Source organism: Glycine soja, chromosome 19 (genome assembly GCF_004193775.1).
Source record: "Glycine soja cultivar W05 chromosome 19, ASM419377v2, whole genome shotgun sequence".
Taxonomy (NCBI): Eukaryota; Viridiplantae; Streptophyta; class Magnoliopsida; order Fabales; family Fabaceae; genus Glycine; species Glycine soja.
Window position 1 is genome coordinate 29,625,875 of NC_041020.1, and position 19,117 is coordinate 29,644,991.

The following is a 19,117-nucleotide window of genomic DNA, read 5'->3' on the forward strand; positions in this document are numbered from 1 at the left end:
GGTCTTGATGATGCTCCACAACCTAAATCAAAGGCTTCTGCTAGGTGAATTGTCGTCAAGGTACGTCATTTACATAAAACTTCCACTTATATATATTTCTTTATGTGTCTGTACACTAGTTGTTTAATTAATATTCAAATTTCATTATGTATTTAGTGTAATAGACAAAAAATGAAGTACTGAGTGCAGCTACTATGTGATGCACTGGATGTCCACCATCATTTTAGGAACTTTTAGGAATAATTGGGAAGCGGTAAGTTTATTTCAAACAAAATTGATTTATTTATAATTTGTATTACATTATTAACTTATTATGATTTATTTCATCAAACAGTATTTTAACGATCCTAAACCATTGGAGCCAGAGAGATTAAAGGCATTGCGGATCCAGTGGGCACAGTTTTATCTCCAAGTTAGAGATCAGGCCTAGGATTTAGGGACATTATCTTTAGCTTTAGTTTACTTTGGTTTAACATTTTTGACATTTTCTATGTAATATTAACATTGAATTCATTTGATGATTGTTCTTTATGATAAATCAATTATTTGATGTTTATTATCATTAAAACTGCTTGAAAGCAGAATAAAATGTTTATTTGCTGTGAATTGGGCTTGAAATTGCATTTGACAGGTAAAATTTTGGGTTTACTGTAAAAACAGAAAGTATATATAAAAAAAATGCTTGAAAACAACATTGGTTATTAACAAAAACCAATGTTAATATGATAAACAACATCGGTTATTTACAAAAACCGATGTCGACATGAACCTTAACATCAGTTGTAATAGAAAACCGATGTTAACATTTGTATATTAACATCGGTTATTTGTGTATAACCGATGTCAGCGTTTGTATTTTAACATCGGTCATCTGTAGATAACCGATGTCAACGCCTGTATACTAACATCGGTTATTTATAAATAACCGATGTGAACATTTGTATATTAACATCGGTTATCTACACATAACCGATGTTATACACAAAGAACTACACCAAATAAGTGTATGCATCATCAACGTTGACATCGGTTTTCTAGAAAAACCGATGTTAATGGAATATATTAACATCGGTTATCGTAGGAAACCGATGTTAATATATTACATTAACATCGGTTTTTCTAGGAAACCGGTGTTAATATAACGTTCATCATGCGTACACTTTTTTTGCTGTTGTTCATTGTGTTTAACATCGGGTATTTAGAAAATCAATTTTGTCATACATATGTTAACATCGGTTTTACAAAATCGATGTTAACATTGATACATTCAACATCAGTTTTAGAACCGATGTAGAATGTTCTAAATAACCGATGTTGAAAGTGTATTTTCTAATAGTGATGACCTTGTTGTTAAGGGAGGTGCTAGCAGATTTAACAAGGGAGTTGAGGTTAGAGAGCTCAATAGGACGACCATGACGGTGAGGACATCGACAGTCTTCATGGTGACCTTGTGGAGGGAGTTGGAGACGACAATGGGGTGGATGCCATAGGAGAGGAGGAGGCACTACTCGAGGATAGCACCGACAATGATGACCAGAGTCATTTCATCCGTTGGGACAGTTCTTCAATTCGTGTTAGGTTTATAATTTTTGCAAAATTTAAAAGTCATCATTATGTTAAATTAATCATTTTAAAATCTAAATTCCTAACATTATCAATGATATACTGATAGAAAAAGGATCAAAACGGAACCATTCTTAAACTTAAAGAATCAAGATGAGACTTTTGAAACTTAAATTACCAAAAAAAAACCACACTAAATAAATAACAAAGTATAAGACACGATTCTAAGAAAAAAGAAAAATGTCTAATAAACATCCATTGTGTTATGAGACACTTAGGGAGAGAGAAGAAAAAGAGAAAAAAAATATAAGTTTGATAAGATTTATAATATGATAAGAAAGAAAGATGGAGAGATATTTAAAATAAGAGAGTATTTATATATTATTACTAAAAAAAATTATTCCCTTGTTACGAGAAAACGACAAATAAGTCATCACTATTTTAACCAATTACAACAATGTCATCCATGACAAACTATCTACATGCTACAAATCAACGAATTGAAAAATCAATAGGAAAGAATCTCGAACCATCTAATTGTCTATTTGTCAATTCCCATTGATCAAGTAGAGGGTCAGGTAAGCTATTTACTTAAAACAAATTGGCAACGGAACTCATTCCCCTTCTAAGTGAAACAAGACTTTCCATGTATCTAGCAGCTCTTAAAGAGCCATTGTTTCCCCAAACTTGAAGATCCTTTATTTTTTCCGTCGCAGGTTCATAATCGTACCACCCTAATCCCTCATTGCAGCTGCTCCAAGGAAATTGATTGCTCCCATAAAATCCCACAAACTTGTAAATTGCTTCTATTGGTTCAACGGTGTATTGCTTAACCCAAGACCCTTCATCCCAATAATTTTTCATTATCCACACGTCAAAGGACTTCTCTTGTCCCCTTAAAGGGTAAACAACCACACCAATTGTAGCAGATTCCTTCAAGGGTGCAAGTGTTGCAAATTCTTCTTTTGAGGAACCACGAATTATTGGCACCTTTATCTTCCTGAAGGAATCATTAACCATGTCAAATGCAAGAACAGCATCTTCTTTCACACCAGACTCATCAACATCATGGCCCCACCAGTGATAACAATTGTTGGCATAAGTATAAACCCGAGAAGAACCCCATATTTCAATTGGATGTGGGAGAGAAGCATCATCAAGTTTTCTCCAAGAATTTGAATTAAGGCTATACAACTCAGCTGTCCAATGCCCTTGTTTTCTCTCATCTGTTTCCTTCAACCAAATGTCCCTAATGACAACAACTTTGTAATCATTATTTTTGAGGTCAAAGCCAAACCCAGAATATTCAGTGAGAGAATAAGTGCCTTGTGAAGCACTCAAATGGGATTTAGGCAAAGCCTTGAACTGCCCCAATGAAGGGTTCATCAAGACATTAGGGTTGCCCTCTAGGAAGTATATGCCATTGCAAGGACCCGAGATTTCAGACCAGTACTTGTGCTCAGAGTTGTTATATTCACAAGGAAGGTTTGAAAGAGAAGAGGAAACATGGTTTTTTTTGGGATTATTGGTGTTGCAAGAAAGAAGAGAAATGTGAGTTTTTAGGGCAGAAACAAAGGGTCTACCAATGACCAAGAGTTTCTCCTCTTGGCTTTGGTAATGCTTGAGATTGTTGTAGGCAACATAGTAATTGGAAACAAAGTGAGAATCGGTTATGAGATCGAACCAGGACTTGCAAACGCTTTTGCATTTAACCAAGTCTATCGCAGGCAACCTTGAGAGGATGTTGGATACCAATTCTTGTGGCAAATGTGGCTCCATGCTTACCATCTCTCGTTTTGTTCCATGAACTCTTAACATTGTTATCATGGAACTGCAAATTTTCTTGCTTTTTTTGGTCAGGATGACAAAAGATAGAAGAAATGGCAAAAGAAAAGAAATGAAATGCATGGTTATGGTTGGTGTTTGTTGTGGTCTAGCTAGTATGATAATTGTAATAGCAGAATACTATTGGACCTTGAATGAATATCCACCCTTTATATAGGAGGGTGACAAAGGAGCTTTAGGGATATGATAGGTGTCAATATGACATTTTTATTGAACAATAGATCAATGAGAGTATTAGATACTGCTTCATGTTTCCATGTTGGAAAATGTTCATTAGTATCAACTTGTACTTGAACTAAATATTTTACAACCGCTCACCGTCTTTGACTTCTGTCAAATGGTTTGTTTTAAAAATTTCTTATTTAAATTCATCTAATAAGATTTAATATTTTTTTTTGAGTGTCAAAGACAAATGAATGACCTCAATTCACTAGATCAGATTTTAATCTCATTCACATGTTGACTTACGCTGGTCTAATAAAATTTTGTATAAAAAAATACAAATTTTTCTACTAATTAAATAAATTATTATTTTTCAAATATGAATGTAATAAAAACTTATATTATTACGTCAACTTGTGGGTAGCATTTGTTTTTACAGTGCTCATGTAGTTAGTTTTTGCGGTGTATAACATTACTGTTCCATTTTTAAATGTTATTTTTCAATTAAAATTAGTTTTTTTATAATTTATAATACAGATTTATAGTATTAAAGATTAACATTAACTAGTTAGATAAAATGTCAAGATGTATTCGGAGAATAATACCAAAAACACGAATAATCTACGTTTTATCCTTGATTATATACCGTGCTAAGAAAGAAAAATATTCTATAAATCAACGTGTTCAAGTCATCCAAACCTCGCCAGCTGAAAATAAGAAGACGCTAATTAGAGCTGAATGAAAAAGACTGCGTCAGCCATAGACTTATGACTGGACGATAAACTAAGACGATAGAGCTGAAAGAAAACGACTGAGTCAGCCGAAGGCTTATGACTGGACGATAAACTGTACGTCTTTTATTTTTATCAAAATAGGTAAAAAAAGAAAAAATAAAACTGCCAAATTGCTGTAATTTTTAAATCATGAATTTGATTCCCAAAGTATTAACTTATATCTCAAGTAGTACTTAAAAGTTAAAATAATAATATTATGCGAGAAATCTCTGTACTATGAATATTCATCAGTTTAGTTAAGTAATGCTAAAGGAGGCTTTCGTGGTTTAATCTTTGTAAATTGAAAAAGATAATTAAGAGGAGAAAGCTTACTTAAAGTAGTTAATTAGGTTTTTTTTTACGAAAATTAGCTATCATGTCTTCCTTTCCATGATTTACTTTTTACCCTTTTATTTAATCTTTTTGTCTTAAAGAGGGTAAAAAACAATTATTATTTAGATTTTATACCCTCATGTTTTTCAATTTTGTCACCATTTTTTTGCAAAATGGCGTTTGTTACAATTACAAACACAATGATAAAATGCATAAAAAAAATTAAGTGATAAAATTTGTTAGTTATTAATTTTTGTTAGTCAAAGACATTCAAATTAATGATTTCTTTCTCTCACTATTTCCTTTTAATTATCAAATTAAACTTATAACTCCATTAATAATAAGTCAGTGGTGTCACAAACTTTGTCGCCATACCCTCCTTTGAAATGATTGAGTGTGGCTTGTTTTGCGGTGAAACTCAAAATCTCTATTGTTTAACTTTAAATTTATTTGTGCTGAAGCTAAAGTTGACTGGTTCGAATAGTATTGAGTTTATTTTTTGGTGAAAATAATTCTTGATTACTTTATTTAATTATCTCTGGATTGACCCCGGATTAGCCAAACTCTTTTTACCTTTATAAACTGAAGGATTAAAATAAAATAAAAAAACTTATTTGTTAAACATCAAAATAATAATTAAGTTTGGCTTTAAATATGTAATTAAATATATGAATTGAAATCTTCCAAATTTTTACAATTTGTAATTATAGTGAAATTTCTATTGATTTATTATATATATGCAGTCAAATCTTCCAAATTAAGAATATATTCGAGATTATTTTTAAAGGATATTTGAGATTGTGATGCAATAAAATCTTTCAAATTAAGATATTATGATAGATTGGCATTGATTACTCAAACAATAATAGGTATCATTGTTTTTGAGGGGTAAATAGTAAAATTCACAAGTATAATGTGATGAAAAATTGATTTTTAAAAGATAAAAAATATATAAATTTAGTTCTTAAAAATATGAAAGTATGATAAATTTATTCTATCATTAAATTTATATGATTATTTTATTATTAAGATATAATATTTAATAATTAATTTAATATTAAATTATTTTTTAAGATTAATTTCACATTAAATTATAAAGTTTGGGATAAATTTCTTATCGAATTATTTGTATTCTAATAACATGGCATTCGACGAATGGCTTGCGGTCGTAAATAAATAAATTTGCCACACGTTAGTCACAATCACGTGTCTGCTCAATAAAAGAAGATTCTTTCACCAGAGAATAATCCATCAAATGCCGCGTTACCATCGCACATACACACGTGTATGCGTCTGCCCACGGGAGAAATTACCATCAGGGTAATTTTTTTTTTTTCAAATTATGAAATATAGATAAAATTTAAAAGTTTTGAAGGGTTTACTATAATTTTTAAGTAGAAAATCATAAATTATTTTATGATTTTTTTTCATTAAAACGGTAAAAAAGTTTATTACTTTAATTTTATTTTAAATATGATTTTGAAGTTTTAAGTATTTTAAATTTTTTTATTTTAAGTAGAAGTCGTAAATTATTTATGACTTTGAAATTATAAATAATTTATGACTTTTAATTCAAAAAATTAAAATACTTACCAAAGTTATATTAAAAGAATTGAAATTGTAAATTTTTTTATGATTTTAATGAAAGAAAATTATAAAATTTCTACTCAGAAATTGTAAAATATTTTATAATTTATTATTTTTAAAGTATTAATTTAAATTTTATTCTTATTTAATAATTTAGAAAAAAAATATTACTCCCTGATCATCGTTTGGCCTCTGCGCAAGACCATGGATGTGTGTTCATTTTTTTTTTCCTTTCTCTTTTCCACGTTCCAGTTTCCCGTCCCCTTCCTCTTCTCTTCTTTTTTTTTTTTTTTCCTTTCTCTCTCGCACATTCTAGTTCCCCTTTCTCTTTTCTTTTTTTCTTTCTCTCCTTTCTCTTTTTTTTTTTTTCTTTCTTTGTCTCTTCCTCTCCCGCGGACCCTTCTTCTTCCCCTTCCTCTATGTCGCACCTTATCTCTGGTCAGAGATCTTGTAAGTTCATGGGGAAGAACGAATCCTCCACCATGAAGATCTTCTCGTTTGCTCTAGCGGAAGATCTATGAAGATTCGGTTTTGGGCTTAGGAGTCTATGTGAAGACCCTCCGATAAATATGTCGTAAGAGGGAATACGGATCCACATGGTTTATCTAGAATTTTTTCCCAGAAAAAAGTATTTTTTTTATTAATATAAATCATTAAACATCATTTACCTATTTTAGTACTTAGAATAGTTAATTATAAAATTAGATATTAGATTTACCAATTAATGATCATTTAATTATTATTTAGCTATTAATTATATTTAACTAATTTCACTTAATTATCTTAATTTTTAAATTATTCTTAGTTTGGAACAGAAAATTTACCATCGATTAGCTTGCTCTTACTTTTAAGATATTTTAATCGATTACTGATTAGAACATGAATAAATTTTTTGTTGATTATTCCGTCAAAGATCTTTTATTTGTTAAAATGATTTTAATTAATACTAAATTAAATTTATATATATATTTTAAAAAAATTTATTGAAATAATTTTTCATTTGATAATTATATGATGCTTATGTGATAATGTGTTAAATAAAATATAAAATAAAAATGATCCCGATAATAGAAGTTAACTGATGATATTTAATTTAAAAATAAGTTAATAAACCACTAAAGCATTGGTTTTATTTATTTAATTTTATAAACACTATTTTATATACATAATAATAATTAGACAACAATTATTAATTTTTAAACTATAAAAATTTATAAATTAAAAAATATTTTATTTATAAATATTTTATTTTTATTTTACAAATTTTATTTAAATTTTAACAATATATAATTTATTTTTATAAACTAATATATACATTATTTACGTGATTTTTAAAATGATTTTAATATACAATTTATTTTTGCTCTAACTATATAAATCAATATAATTGATCAATTAATATGTTAATTTTACAAATTATGTAAATTTATTTTAATATATAAATTACTTTTATTCTAATTATATAAATTAATAAAATTTTGATATTTAATTTTTTCGAAAACTTACATGTTAATATTTGTTTTAACTACAAAAAATTATTTAATAAATAAGTGTTTTGATACGAATTATATAAATCAGGAAAATTACATACATTAATATGACAATTACTTATATAAATTATTTTATGTAATTTATAAAGATTATGTAAATTTATTTTTTATATATAAATAATATAAATTTATATATTAATTATAAAAAGTAATAAATTTTTAATTTTAATTTTTTAGATTATTTATATATTATTTTTAATTATTTTTTTATAAATTGCATAAAATATTTTTTGAAAATAGTTTTACAATAGATTGTATAATTTTTTAAAATCTATAACAATAAATACAAAGGATACTACTTTTGTTAACTATTTTTGGTCTCCCTTTTTATTAGACCATTATGTCCTTAATTAACAAAATATTAACAAACATGGATGTAATCAAACACATAAAGAGGAGAGGGCATATTCATCTTTTTCTCTCCATTTTTTTAACTCCTTCACAGTAGTTCTGCCATCAACTCCTAAATAGCTCCTGTACACATTTTTTTCTTCCTAGTTTACGAAGATGTAACTACTCCAACATTCACGTTTTTATGCTTGAAAGTAGTTTACATTTTTACAACTTCCACAAATTACATGTGCATTTTCACTTCTCCTCTTTCTTCACCAACCCTAAATGCACACCCCACATCCTACATCCCACACCCACTCCTATACAGGGCACTCACCCTCGTCCCTCTACAAGCTGTTACGCCATCCCACTGCACCATTGTTGCATTGTCCCTCTACTTGACACCGTTGTGTTGTCCCGTTGCTCACCGTTTCGTACCATCTCATTGTGACGCCGCACTGCTCGAACCACTTCGTTTAGGTACTTCCTCTAGTTTCTTCTACGGACCCTTCTTCTCTGGTTATGAACCATTGGTTATGAACCATTGATATTGGAACCCTTGAATTCTCTATGTTCTATGAATGTGTGCGCCTAATTCCTCTATGTGAGTCTTCTTTTTGTAGCAACACCATGTTTGGAGGTAGAATTTTGTGACTACTTTCAAGTGCGGTACTGAAATTGGTTCAAGATTGAGTTTTGGGTTTTTATTTTTTATTTTTTTCCTGTGTTTAAGTATTTGAATGCTAGGATTTCATTTTGTAATTTTTTCTTTGGTGGATAAATTCAATTCTATTGTTCGTGCTCTGGTTATAGTTTGGTTGTTATACGGTAACTATTTGGTACTTGGTGTAAAGTCATCCTATGATTTGTGTGTATTTCCTCCCATCTTGAATTGTGGTATAAATGCTTAATTAGTGGCCATTATGAAACTGGCAAAATATTATTACAGTCTGGGTTTCTATTCTAGTGTTCGTCTCTTTCGCCATAAACTTCTTCCTTTATATGACTGTAATCATATTTTAGAAGGATCAAACACTACAACACAAAAAGCTTTTTAGGACGCCAGAACAACGACGATTCTACCAAAATCGATGTAGAAAATTGGCCGGTGGCATTTTTGTAAATAAGTGGATGCATTAATGATGATTTTAAGTAAAATCATCATAAAGCCATTCAATACGATGACAGTTTTGGTGAAAACCATTGTAGTTTCAAGAAGTTTAAAGACGGTTTTGGAAAATTGTCTTCGTATTGAATCTAAAAATTAATTTGTTGAGTTTGGTTGCACTTGAGCTATCACACCTAGCTCTAAAATACTCTTGTGTATTGCCCTTAAACCTTTGTTGCTCTCGTCGTATTGAATTTCATAACTGTCATGGTGCTTTCATCGTTGTCGTCTTGTCATCACCATCTTGCCACTGTCAATGTCAAGTATGAATCCCTCTGGTGACGTAGAGAATCAAAGATTCGTCAAGGGAAGATCATGAGACGTGTCTCGCCATGCCCAATTATTGGTTGAAGTTCCCTTTCTCCGCCTTCGCCTGCTTCTATAAAACGACATTTAAGTTTCATTGATTAGTGTGTTTAGTAATAGTGTTGATATCCTGATAATTTGGCTTGGTTTAGTTGTCAAAGAAGGTGGTGGATATGAGCGAGTTGTGGAGCCTCGTGTGTCAAGGTGTACCTGATGCTACTGGGATATGTTCTACACTGTGGAAGGTTAGGTTTCTTTTTTTTTATTATTCCTTTTTTCCCTACATTTTAGTCATTTTTTTTATATTTTTAGGTGAATTAGATTTATTTAGGGAAAATGGAGCAAGGATTTTTGCACTAGGGATGTGGATTCCAAATATGCGAGTGGCTTATTCCCATTCCATTCCAACCAAATAGGTCGTGTGTTCATAAGTCTAAGTAAGGATATGATTTGATTGCTATTGGTTAGTCAAGAGTGTTTTCCTTTATTGATGGAAGTGAAATCATGGAATGTTGTTGCAATTTATGCTTTTTGATACTTGCAGCTTTTGCTTGGATATCTTCTACCAAATTGCGGGCTTTGGTCAACTGAATTAGCCAAGAAACTAGCAATCACAGTACAATGATAACGATGTTGAATCGCTCAAAATAAACTAGGATTCTAACAATTCTGTAGTATAGGAATAACCAAGGTCAACTCAGAGACACAATCCAATTAGGTTTCAACTTCAATTCACTTATAAATCAAAGTAAGGGATTTCATCGAGCAGTTTGCAAACAATTAAAATTCAAAAGCAGAATTAAAAAATTAATAGGATTATGAAACAAATTTAAGGAGCATCAATGCAATTCATCAAATCCAAACAATTTGAATTATCATAGTTTTCTAAAGATGATGATCCTATTATAAAGGTTCAGTCAATCTAATTAGAGGTAACTCAACCGAACAAACCCTTAATTACATTAAGATCACAAATCAAATTGAAGTATCATCCAATTAATCTGTAATGAGGATTCAAAATAAGAAATTAATCAATTACCTAATTCATTTCCAATCCTAGACACATTCATAACCATACATACAAAAATAGAATTAGAGAAGAGGATGCAGATTCATAACAAAATTTGAAATTGTTAACCAAAACTCAAATTCATCACCGCTTGAACTCGATCCTTGGATTGATTAGTTGCTTAACCTTCCATGATCATCACCAATGAAAGAACAACGAGAATTGAAAAAGAAAAGGGAAGAACAAAGTAGAAGAGATGAAGAAATATGAAGTGAGAGAGAGTGATTGACTATGAGACGAACATAAAGTTACAAACTGATCATGTACTACCAGGAATCAACAAAGTTACAATTATATCAACTTCTCACGAGACAAACATCTCCATCATCTTTTTCTTTTTTGTAAGTAAAGAAAATAGAAAACTACCGCTAATCAATAATCATTAAATTTTGTTCTCCAAATATAACATAAAGGATAATCTATTTCCATTCCTATATACAAGAAACCAACATTTAATTTAATTATCAAAACCAATAAAAGTAGTTAAATTAATTGATTTTAATACATAATTGACAAAATTATGTATTAGGAGTTATAAGATTGGGTTGGTGGTTGAAGGAAGAAGAAAAGAGAAAGATGTGGTGGGTTCAAATCTCTATCACTAATATTTTAACAAAATTAACAACTAATATTTTCTCATAAAAAAATTGTGCAATAAGTAATATACATTTGATATATCTTCTAAAGTTTAATTTAATTATACAAACACAATAGGTATGAAACTTAATTTTCATGTCATTATTTCAAAGGTATGAAACTTCAACCACTCTTCACATCTCCTTCTTTTGCTTTATTTTTCTAATCAATTCTTGAGTATTAATTAGTATCTACATGACAACCTCTTCATAATATTTTTTTAGTATATTAGCATTTGTACACACAAGAAACTAGAAATCAAAGATAGGTTAAAAATAATAATAAAGAAGAGATCAAAATTTTTCTTGAAGTTATCTTAATATTATTTTAATTTTTTGGTTAATTGCACCTATTGTTTTTCATATAAGATTTATTGTATTTTACTATTGATTTCTATTTGACAAAAATCACATACTTTTGTTTTCTTTCCGAATACTTCCTTGATAAAATCCAGAGTGAAACTTAATTTACTTTTTCATATTCTTTTTTTTTATATATATATTTTTCCACTGAGGTATAGCTAGGAGTTAATTAGTAGGTATAGTTTTTCATTTTTTTATCTTTTTATTCGCTTTTTTGGATTAGCATTTTTCTCTCTCATTTTTTGCATTGCAATTTGAGAGAATGAAAATTTCACTCCAACATGTCTCACTCATTTTAGAAACAACACCTATAAAGTTTGAAGAGCGTTTGTCAAAGTATTTTTGTGTCATAATTGCTAGTTTTCAAGTTTTCACATTCTCTCAGACTTTTAGGGAAGTCAACCAACTAGCTTATTCTTTAGTTAAATATGGTTTTGAAGAGAGAGAGTGTTTCTTATTTCATGTTGGTCTTGGTTTTGCTTTGAACACCTATTTGGGTGATTTAAATTGTATCCCTTTATTGGTTAATCTATCTTCTTATACAAAGAAGGCCCCTGCCAATGCGGAAAGTACTAAAGTGCCCCTGAGTTGCTGAGGTGTCGTCGTCTGGGGGATTTTGTTGCTGCCCAAAATGGTCCCTTTTCTATTTTTATAATTTTTTTAAAGTATATTTACTGGATTGGCGACATGTGGCACACGTGCACGGTTTTCCAACCCGGTGCGCTTGGGTAACCGAAGGGTTTGTCATTTTCGTCCCTCTCCATTCCTCTCCATGGTTCACACTCTCCACAGCTCTCCATTCTTTTCCATGATTGTGGCTGTGACCTTTGTGTTCCTCTCGGCTTCTTAGCATTCCATTTGGCTTCTCACCATTCCATTCATCTCCATGGTTTAGATCTTTCAAGTCACCTTTGTGTTCCTCTCAGTGCACGGTTTTCCAACCCGGTGCGCTTGGGTAACCGAAGGGTTTGTCATTTTCGTCCCTCTCCATTGCTCTCCATGGCTCCACAACTCTCCATTCTTTTCCATGACTGTGGCTGTGACCTTTGTGGTTCATACTCTCCACAACTCCTGACCTTTGTCGACATGTTTTCCCTTCTCTGCGCGATTTATGCCTTTGTCCAACCAAAAAGGTTTGATCTTTTGGTGGTTGTCCCCGTGTTCGATTATTTTGCATTTCTTTGTGCAACTAGAAAGGTTCGATCTTTCTGGGGGGATTGTTGCGTTCCATTATTTGTAGATAGATTTATGTATGATCTGCGTGTTTGTGTATTTTTTTTTCTTTTCTGACAGGAAAAAAGACCCAACCTTTGTGTGATTTTTGGGTGCTCCTGACCTTTGCCAACATGTCTTCACTTCTCTTTGCGATTTATGACTTTGTTCAGCTAGAAAGGTTTGATCTTTCTAAGGGTGACTGTTGTGTTCGATTATTTGTATATTATTGTATGTATATTCATGTATGATCTGTATGTTTGGGTGAACAGGAAAAAAGGTCCAACCTTTGTGCGGTTTTAGGGTGGTCCTGACCTTTGCCAACATGTCTTCGCTTCTCTGTGCGATTTATGACTTTGTTCAACCAAAAAGGTTCGATCTTTTTGTTGTTGTCTCCTACGTTCGATTATTTTTTATTGTTTCCCACATTTTCCTTTTCGTCTCTACATTTTCTTTCTCTGCTCTTTAGTTGTTTATTATTCATTAATGTCCGATGTGTATGTTTGGGTATTTTTGGTTTGTTTTGTTACGTTGTAGAAGAAAAATGGTCCAATCTTTGTTGGATTTGGATTTTGCATTTTCGTGTCATCGTCTTCTTTGTTATCATTATTTCCCCTGTTGAACTATGGTTGTTGTACAGGATTTATATGTATTCATGTCTGATCTATATGTTTGTGTATTTTAATTTTTTTTTATTATTTTGTTAGAGCAAATGTTTATTTGTTTGCCTGATTTTTGGATCGAGGGTTGCTATTATTTCCTGAACCTCATATTTCTGATGTTCATCTTTCGACGTTCATCAGTTGTTTATCGTTTATGCTTTTGTTCAAAAAAAAGTTCATAACTTTTTGCAAGTTCTTCTTCTCACGTTTGCTCTTTTGAGGTGGCTGCAATATCATGGACCTAGGAGGTGTTTGAAGGCACGGGGTAATATACATTTGTTTGGCTTCACCACTTTTTTCTTTTTACCTAAAAAACCGTTTGGTTGTGTTTCAAGGCACAGGCTGATACACATTTCTATTAGATACATCATTTAGTTTTTTGCTAGGTTTCTTTTGGGTTACAGACTTCCAGGTTTGGTTTTGACAGGGTGGATGTCCATGGATTTAAACTCACAGAACTAAGTTTCCTTTCATGCACTATGAGGTACTTACTGAGCCAGCATGATTCATCTGGGTATCTCTAAGTGAATGGGGAAATGAGAAGTTGCCATCAATATGTGTTTTTATTTGTCAGCATGCATCTTTATTGTTGTCAATGACATATTTATTTGACTCAGTATTGTCCTTTTTTAAATAATTTTTGAAAATTTGTTGATGGAATTCTTATCCAAAACATCATCAGAGTGTTTGGGTCCACTGTGTGTAGTGATATCACAATCACGAAAATATTCTAAATCCCCCTTACTACTACCACCAACCAAACTTCCATGCACTTCATTGCCAATATCAGCAACGTCGTTGTTGATGCCCACCCGAATTGATCTGACTGAACCATGTTGGTCATCTTCCATGTCCTTAATTCGTGACCTCCCACTATGATCCATAACCTTCCCATCTCCTAGCCTGATGGCATCATTTTTGTGAGTGGTAGAGCTCTTCCTGACAGGTTCCATCTACATCACATTCAATTTTTCAACATTCATCTATTGTCTGTCAAATTACATCATTACATCATTATCATTAGTTCTTCCATACATTTTAGTCACCGTTTGGCCAATATGATCATATGAAGCAGTGACTGGCTCAACATTTTTTTGTTGGATATGTTCCTTACCAGACAAGTAAGAATCCTCCTCAGCAAAACATTGATCCTCCTCCTCATGTTTCGCTAGACTGCTTTCCTGTGGATCTGGAAGATTTCCATGCCCAGTCCCTTTTTCATTGTCACTAGGGTAATCTTTTTTGTGATCCAAAAACCGGGCCTCATCCTCAATAGGTTGTCTCATGTACCCACCATCTTCATCATCAACATATTCATCAGAGTCCCAATATTGATTTTGATGATCAACAGATTCACGCAATCCATCCCCAATGTATTACTTTCTTTAATTTATGCAACAGGCTGATGCTGTAGGTCTTTTTCCCATACTGTTTGTCAACAACAATTAACCCAATGTTGCCAGGGGTTTGTATTGTTTTTCCTATTAAAATTATGTCTTTTATATGGTTGTTGGGCTTCTTTAAGTTAACCAACTGCTATATTTGATGCGATTATATGTGTTGTGCTAGATAAAAATGGATCCCCATCTTAGTATGCAGATGAAGGAAATCTTGTGATCCACAATTCAAGCCTAATTGATGACATTTCAGACCACAATAATGGTGACATGGATGGGCCACAAACAACCATGGATATAGGTAATTATACAATATCTATATTGAACTTCTTACATTTTTAAATTGCTTAATTACATACATTCAACTAATTAATTTATATGAATTTGCCATTTATAGATTACTCATTCAAAACCAACTGCTATATTTGATGCGATTATATGTGTTGTGCTAGATAAAAATGGATCCCCATCTCAGTCTACAGATGAAGGAAGTCTTGTGATCCACAATTCAAACCTAATTGATGACATCTCATACCACAATAATGCTGACATGGATGGGCCATAAACAACCATGGATATAGGTATATTGAACTTCTTACATTTTTAAATTGCTTAATTACATACATTCAACTAATTTAATTTATATGAATTTGCCATTTATAGATTACTCATTCAACAACCCAACAATAGATGACGCTGATGATTATGATGAATGTTTTCCAGACAAACGTCTTGCCATTTCCACCATATCCATATAGGAAGTTAACTCCCCCTTATTGAAACAACATGGATAATGGTATCAATAATAGCCTTTTGCTCATCTGTATTTACATATCGATACATTATGAATTTGTAATATGGATTGTTGTGATTGAGCATCGTTTAAATTAAAACTATAATAATTTGGATATACCTATCAATGAATGGTAGGATCTGTTACATCCTAGGCAATCCATGTCAATATGAAAATACAAGTTTTTGCTCTCAACTTTAAAATATATTGCTCTGTGTTTTATGTCTAAAATTATTAATTAATTATTTATATATGTTGCTTACATTGATATTGATGAAGGCAATTTTGTGGTTCACAACTCAAACCTAATTCATGACATCTTAGATAACAATAATCATGACATCGGTGGGACGCAATGATATGCGACATCAACTTTGGTAATGGCAAAATTTATAGGTTCTACTTGCAATGACATTGGAGGTTCATATGATCTAATGTTTGCATTCCCTACATCTTATTGGAAGCATCCTCCCTATACTTATTTCTAGACACCGAGTTTTCATAGACATATATTTATGGTACAGGCATTCAATCACCCCATTGGATTTATGAAGGAATCTTTATGTTACTTTATAGAACCGAGTTTTGATTGAGGCGCTATCAGATGCTCAATTTATTGTTTCTTCAGGTTTATGAATATAGGTAATTGTACAATATTTATATTAAACTTACATTTTTTTATTCCTTTATTATTACATGCATTTAGCTAATTTACTTTATATAAATTTGTCTTATATAGATTACACAATCAACTACCCAACAATAGATGAAGGTGATGATTATGATGAACAGAACATTCTAGGCACACCATGTCAATTGGTAATTACATTTTCTTTAAAGTACACGTTTCTTTTCATTGTGTCGCTGTAATTTGTTACCACCCGTAATATTCTATGAATGGTCATTCCATTTTCTTTTCATTCTGCTCCCATTTATGGGTATCCTTTCCCTTCTTTAACAAATGTTTTGCATGCCTGAACATTGACAACTTGCTATATAGATTATTAATTTTTGTTTTCAGTTGTTTATGGGTTACAGAGATATCTATTTGCATCTGCACACGGTCCCTGCCTATAGATTAACTACTCAGAATCGAGTTTTTGTTACACCATTCACAATTTGCTGTATAGATTTTATTTTCAACAAATTTTTGTTATTGTTGTGCTTTTGTTTACCCTTCTTATTAAGTTTTTGTGTGTGTGTTTAATTTTTTTGTTTGTTTCTCTTGCGTTTTGCTAACATTTGTGGTTAAGTCTTTCCGTTCCTCAAGTATTTAAATTGATCGACCTTTATTTTGCAATTTTGATTTACATTTTTAATTGGTTTCTGGATAGTTTACCCTCCAAAAAATATCCCTGGCCTATGACATTCATTGAAAGACATTGATTGATAGACAACCCCCACCACTATCCAATATTAAATCCCGCCATTTATTTCTGACTGCATTTTAAGTATAATGTACACATAACAGTACACGATAATTATTGTACATCTCAGATCACAATCCACTTAATTATTATCCTACATAATTGACGACTTTTGATTCCCAATGCTACCATCCATCCTGTCTAATCATAAAACAAGACTGACAAAATATCATCGTTAACATACATAAGTATACGGTAATATACAGAATGAATATACACAATTTAGGGAAGCGTAAAAGACAAATACTAAACAAACATGAATAACTATTCATTGTAACTATTCACCACTAAACTTAAGACCAGACTTTGAAGGGTCACAACTTATTTGGTGTCTTTCCAACAGTCACTGCTATATATTTATATTTACTATATTCATTGTAACTCCTTCCATTTGTGTGAGACCTTAAACTTCCACACAACAACATGAGTACATCGGCATCTACCTCTATTCCTATAAGTTTCTTTCACTTTACCAGACTTCATTTTAACCTCATAACTATCTGTTCCAGTATGACCCTTGATATATTTCTTCGTTTCCTCTATCATTAATCTTTCACATTACTATTATTGGATAATTCTTCCTTACGTGTATATCATCCACTTTTCCCAAACTTACACATATCCTCTTTACACCACAGACATGACTGCACCCAATGTTTTCTGATTTACCGATTTTTTGGGGTGCATGTTTCTGTGCAGTTTTTTATAAATTCCTCCATATTTGTTCTCTTACTAATTACGTTATATATTGTGCTACAGGGCCCCTCCCATTGGATGCCAAAAAACCAGTTTTTAGCGGCATTTCATGTTGACAAGGCCGGCATTCACCATTCCAACTATTTTTCCATTTTCCTTTTTCCAGATACAAAAACAAACTTATTTCTATTGTTAACATGTTTCCTTGCAGAACATTATTGAGGTCCCTTTGTCTTACCATAGACAATGGGGGCCATATCACCCAACTTATGTTTTATTTGACTATAATGGAAGCAAACATTTTGTTAGGGTGCGGAAATATGACACCCGATATTTTTTTGTTGATGGTTTGAAAGAGTTTAGGAAAGCCCACGACATTAACGACAGTGTCATTATCCGGTTTTTTGCTCTCGACAAAAATACCTCTTTCGAGGTTGAAGTCATGGGACCTATCCGTGGGCAATCACGTGGAAGGTCAGTGGTTACAACTAGAAGGCACGTCTTTACAACTAATGTCACACAAGACATGGTGCAACACAACTTGCCTTTGGTAGGAGTTTCTAACCCACTCAATTATGTTGTTGTTTTTCTTTGCCAAATTTTCTTAAACACAGTCAAACTAATCTATTAGTCAAATAACTGTCCTTTATATTTGTTATATTCAGATAACATTGCCTGCTGATTTAAAAAAAAAAAATTGTCCTTTAATTGTTGTTATAATTTGGCTATAGGTTCTTCCAACAGCAGCTTCAAATTTTTTGTTTGGCTCAAAAAAAATATTCTTGTCCAGCGTGGTTACGGTAGACGTAACCAGTGGCAGATCACCATTCATGATGGTCTGCCATCCCTTGTGAAACCATGGTTCCAGTACCTCTCTGAAAATAACTTAATGCCTGGAGATGAAGTTGTATTCTTCTTCAGGTTTGACGAACATACGTGGGAAGTCCTATTTAGGAAAGAAGTAATAGGGATGACACCCTTTCCAGTTGAAGACCATCCCACATAAAATTATATTTTTTTGTTTTAATTTGATTTATATTTTGCTTAATTTTGTTAATCAAATACCTTAGGGTATGAAACAATTTCTTTCCCTTTATGCTGAAGTTATGAACATATGTTGATGGCTTACGATTTATATGTCTTACTTTTATGGTACCAATATTCACTACTATGATTGTTGAGTGCATCTAACTATAGTGTATGCAAAAAACTTTACTTTCTTCTTTCCTTTTCCCTCTTGTGA

The 19,117-nt window shown here is 31.7% G+C and overlaps 1 protein-coding gene and 2 long non-coding RNA genes across 7 annotated transcripts; 2 read left to right on the plus strand and 1 right to left on the minus strand.

Annotated features, from left to right (window-relative positions):
• Positions 1 to 1,925: 1,925 nt before the first annotated feature.
• On the minus strand, positions 1,926 to 3,657 carry LOC114399857 (F-box/kelch-repeat protein At3g23880-like). The gene has a single exon (XM_028362074.1). It carries the CDS (start codon positions 3,469 to 3,471, stop codon positions 2,155 to 2,157), a length of 1,317 nt encoding a protein of 438 aa, XP_028217875.1. The 5' UTR covers positions 3,472 to 3,657; the 3' UTR covers positions 1,926 to 2,154.
• A 4,638-nt stretch (positions 3,658 to 8,295) lies between these two features.
• Positions 8,296 to 11,668, plus strand: LOC114399547. 3 transcript variants are annotated; one of them, XR_003663757.1, is made up of 3 exons: positions 8,296 to 8,626; positions 9,773 to 10,057; positions 10,165 to 11,668. It is a non-coding gene; the product is annotated as an uncharacterized LOC114399547 (long non-coding RNA). The 3 variants fall into 3 exon arrangements; XR_003663758.1 differs by lacking the exon at positions 10,165 to 11,668 and having other exon boundaries at positions 9,773 to 9,865; positions 9,933 to 10,152; XR_003663756.1 differs by lacking the exon at positions 10,165 to 11,668 and having other exon boundaries at positions 9,773 to 10,152.
• Positions 11,669 to 11,755: 87 nt separating this feature from the next.
• On the plus strand, positions 11,756 to 19,003 carry LOC114399546. 3 transcript variants are annotated; one of them, XR_003663753.1, is made up of 9 exons: positions 11,756 to 13,080; positions 13,172 to 13,271; positions 15,131 to 15,259; positions 15,411 to 15,539; positions 15,622 to 15,754; positions 16,276 to 16,393; positions 16,491 to 16,570; positions 17,938 to 18,424; positions 18,606 to 19,003. It is a non-coding gene; the product is annotated as an uncharacterized LOC114399546 (long non-coding RNA). The 3 variants fall into 3 exon arrangements; XR_003663754.1 differs by having other exon boundaries at positions 15,154 to 15,259; XR_003663755.1 differs by having other exon boundaries at positions 15,161 to 15,259.
• Positions 19,004 to 19,117: the final 114 nt, after the last annotated feature.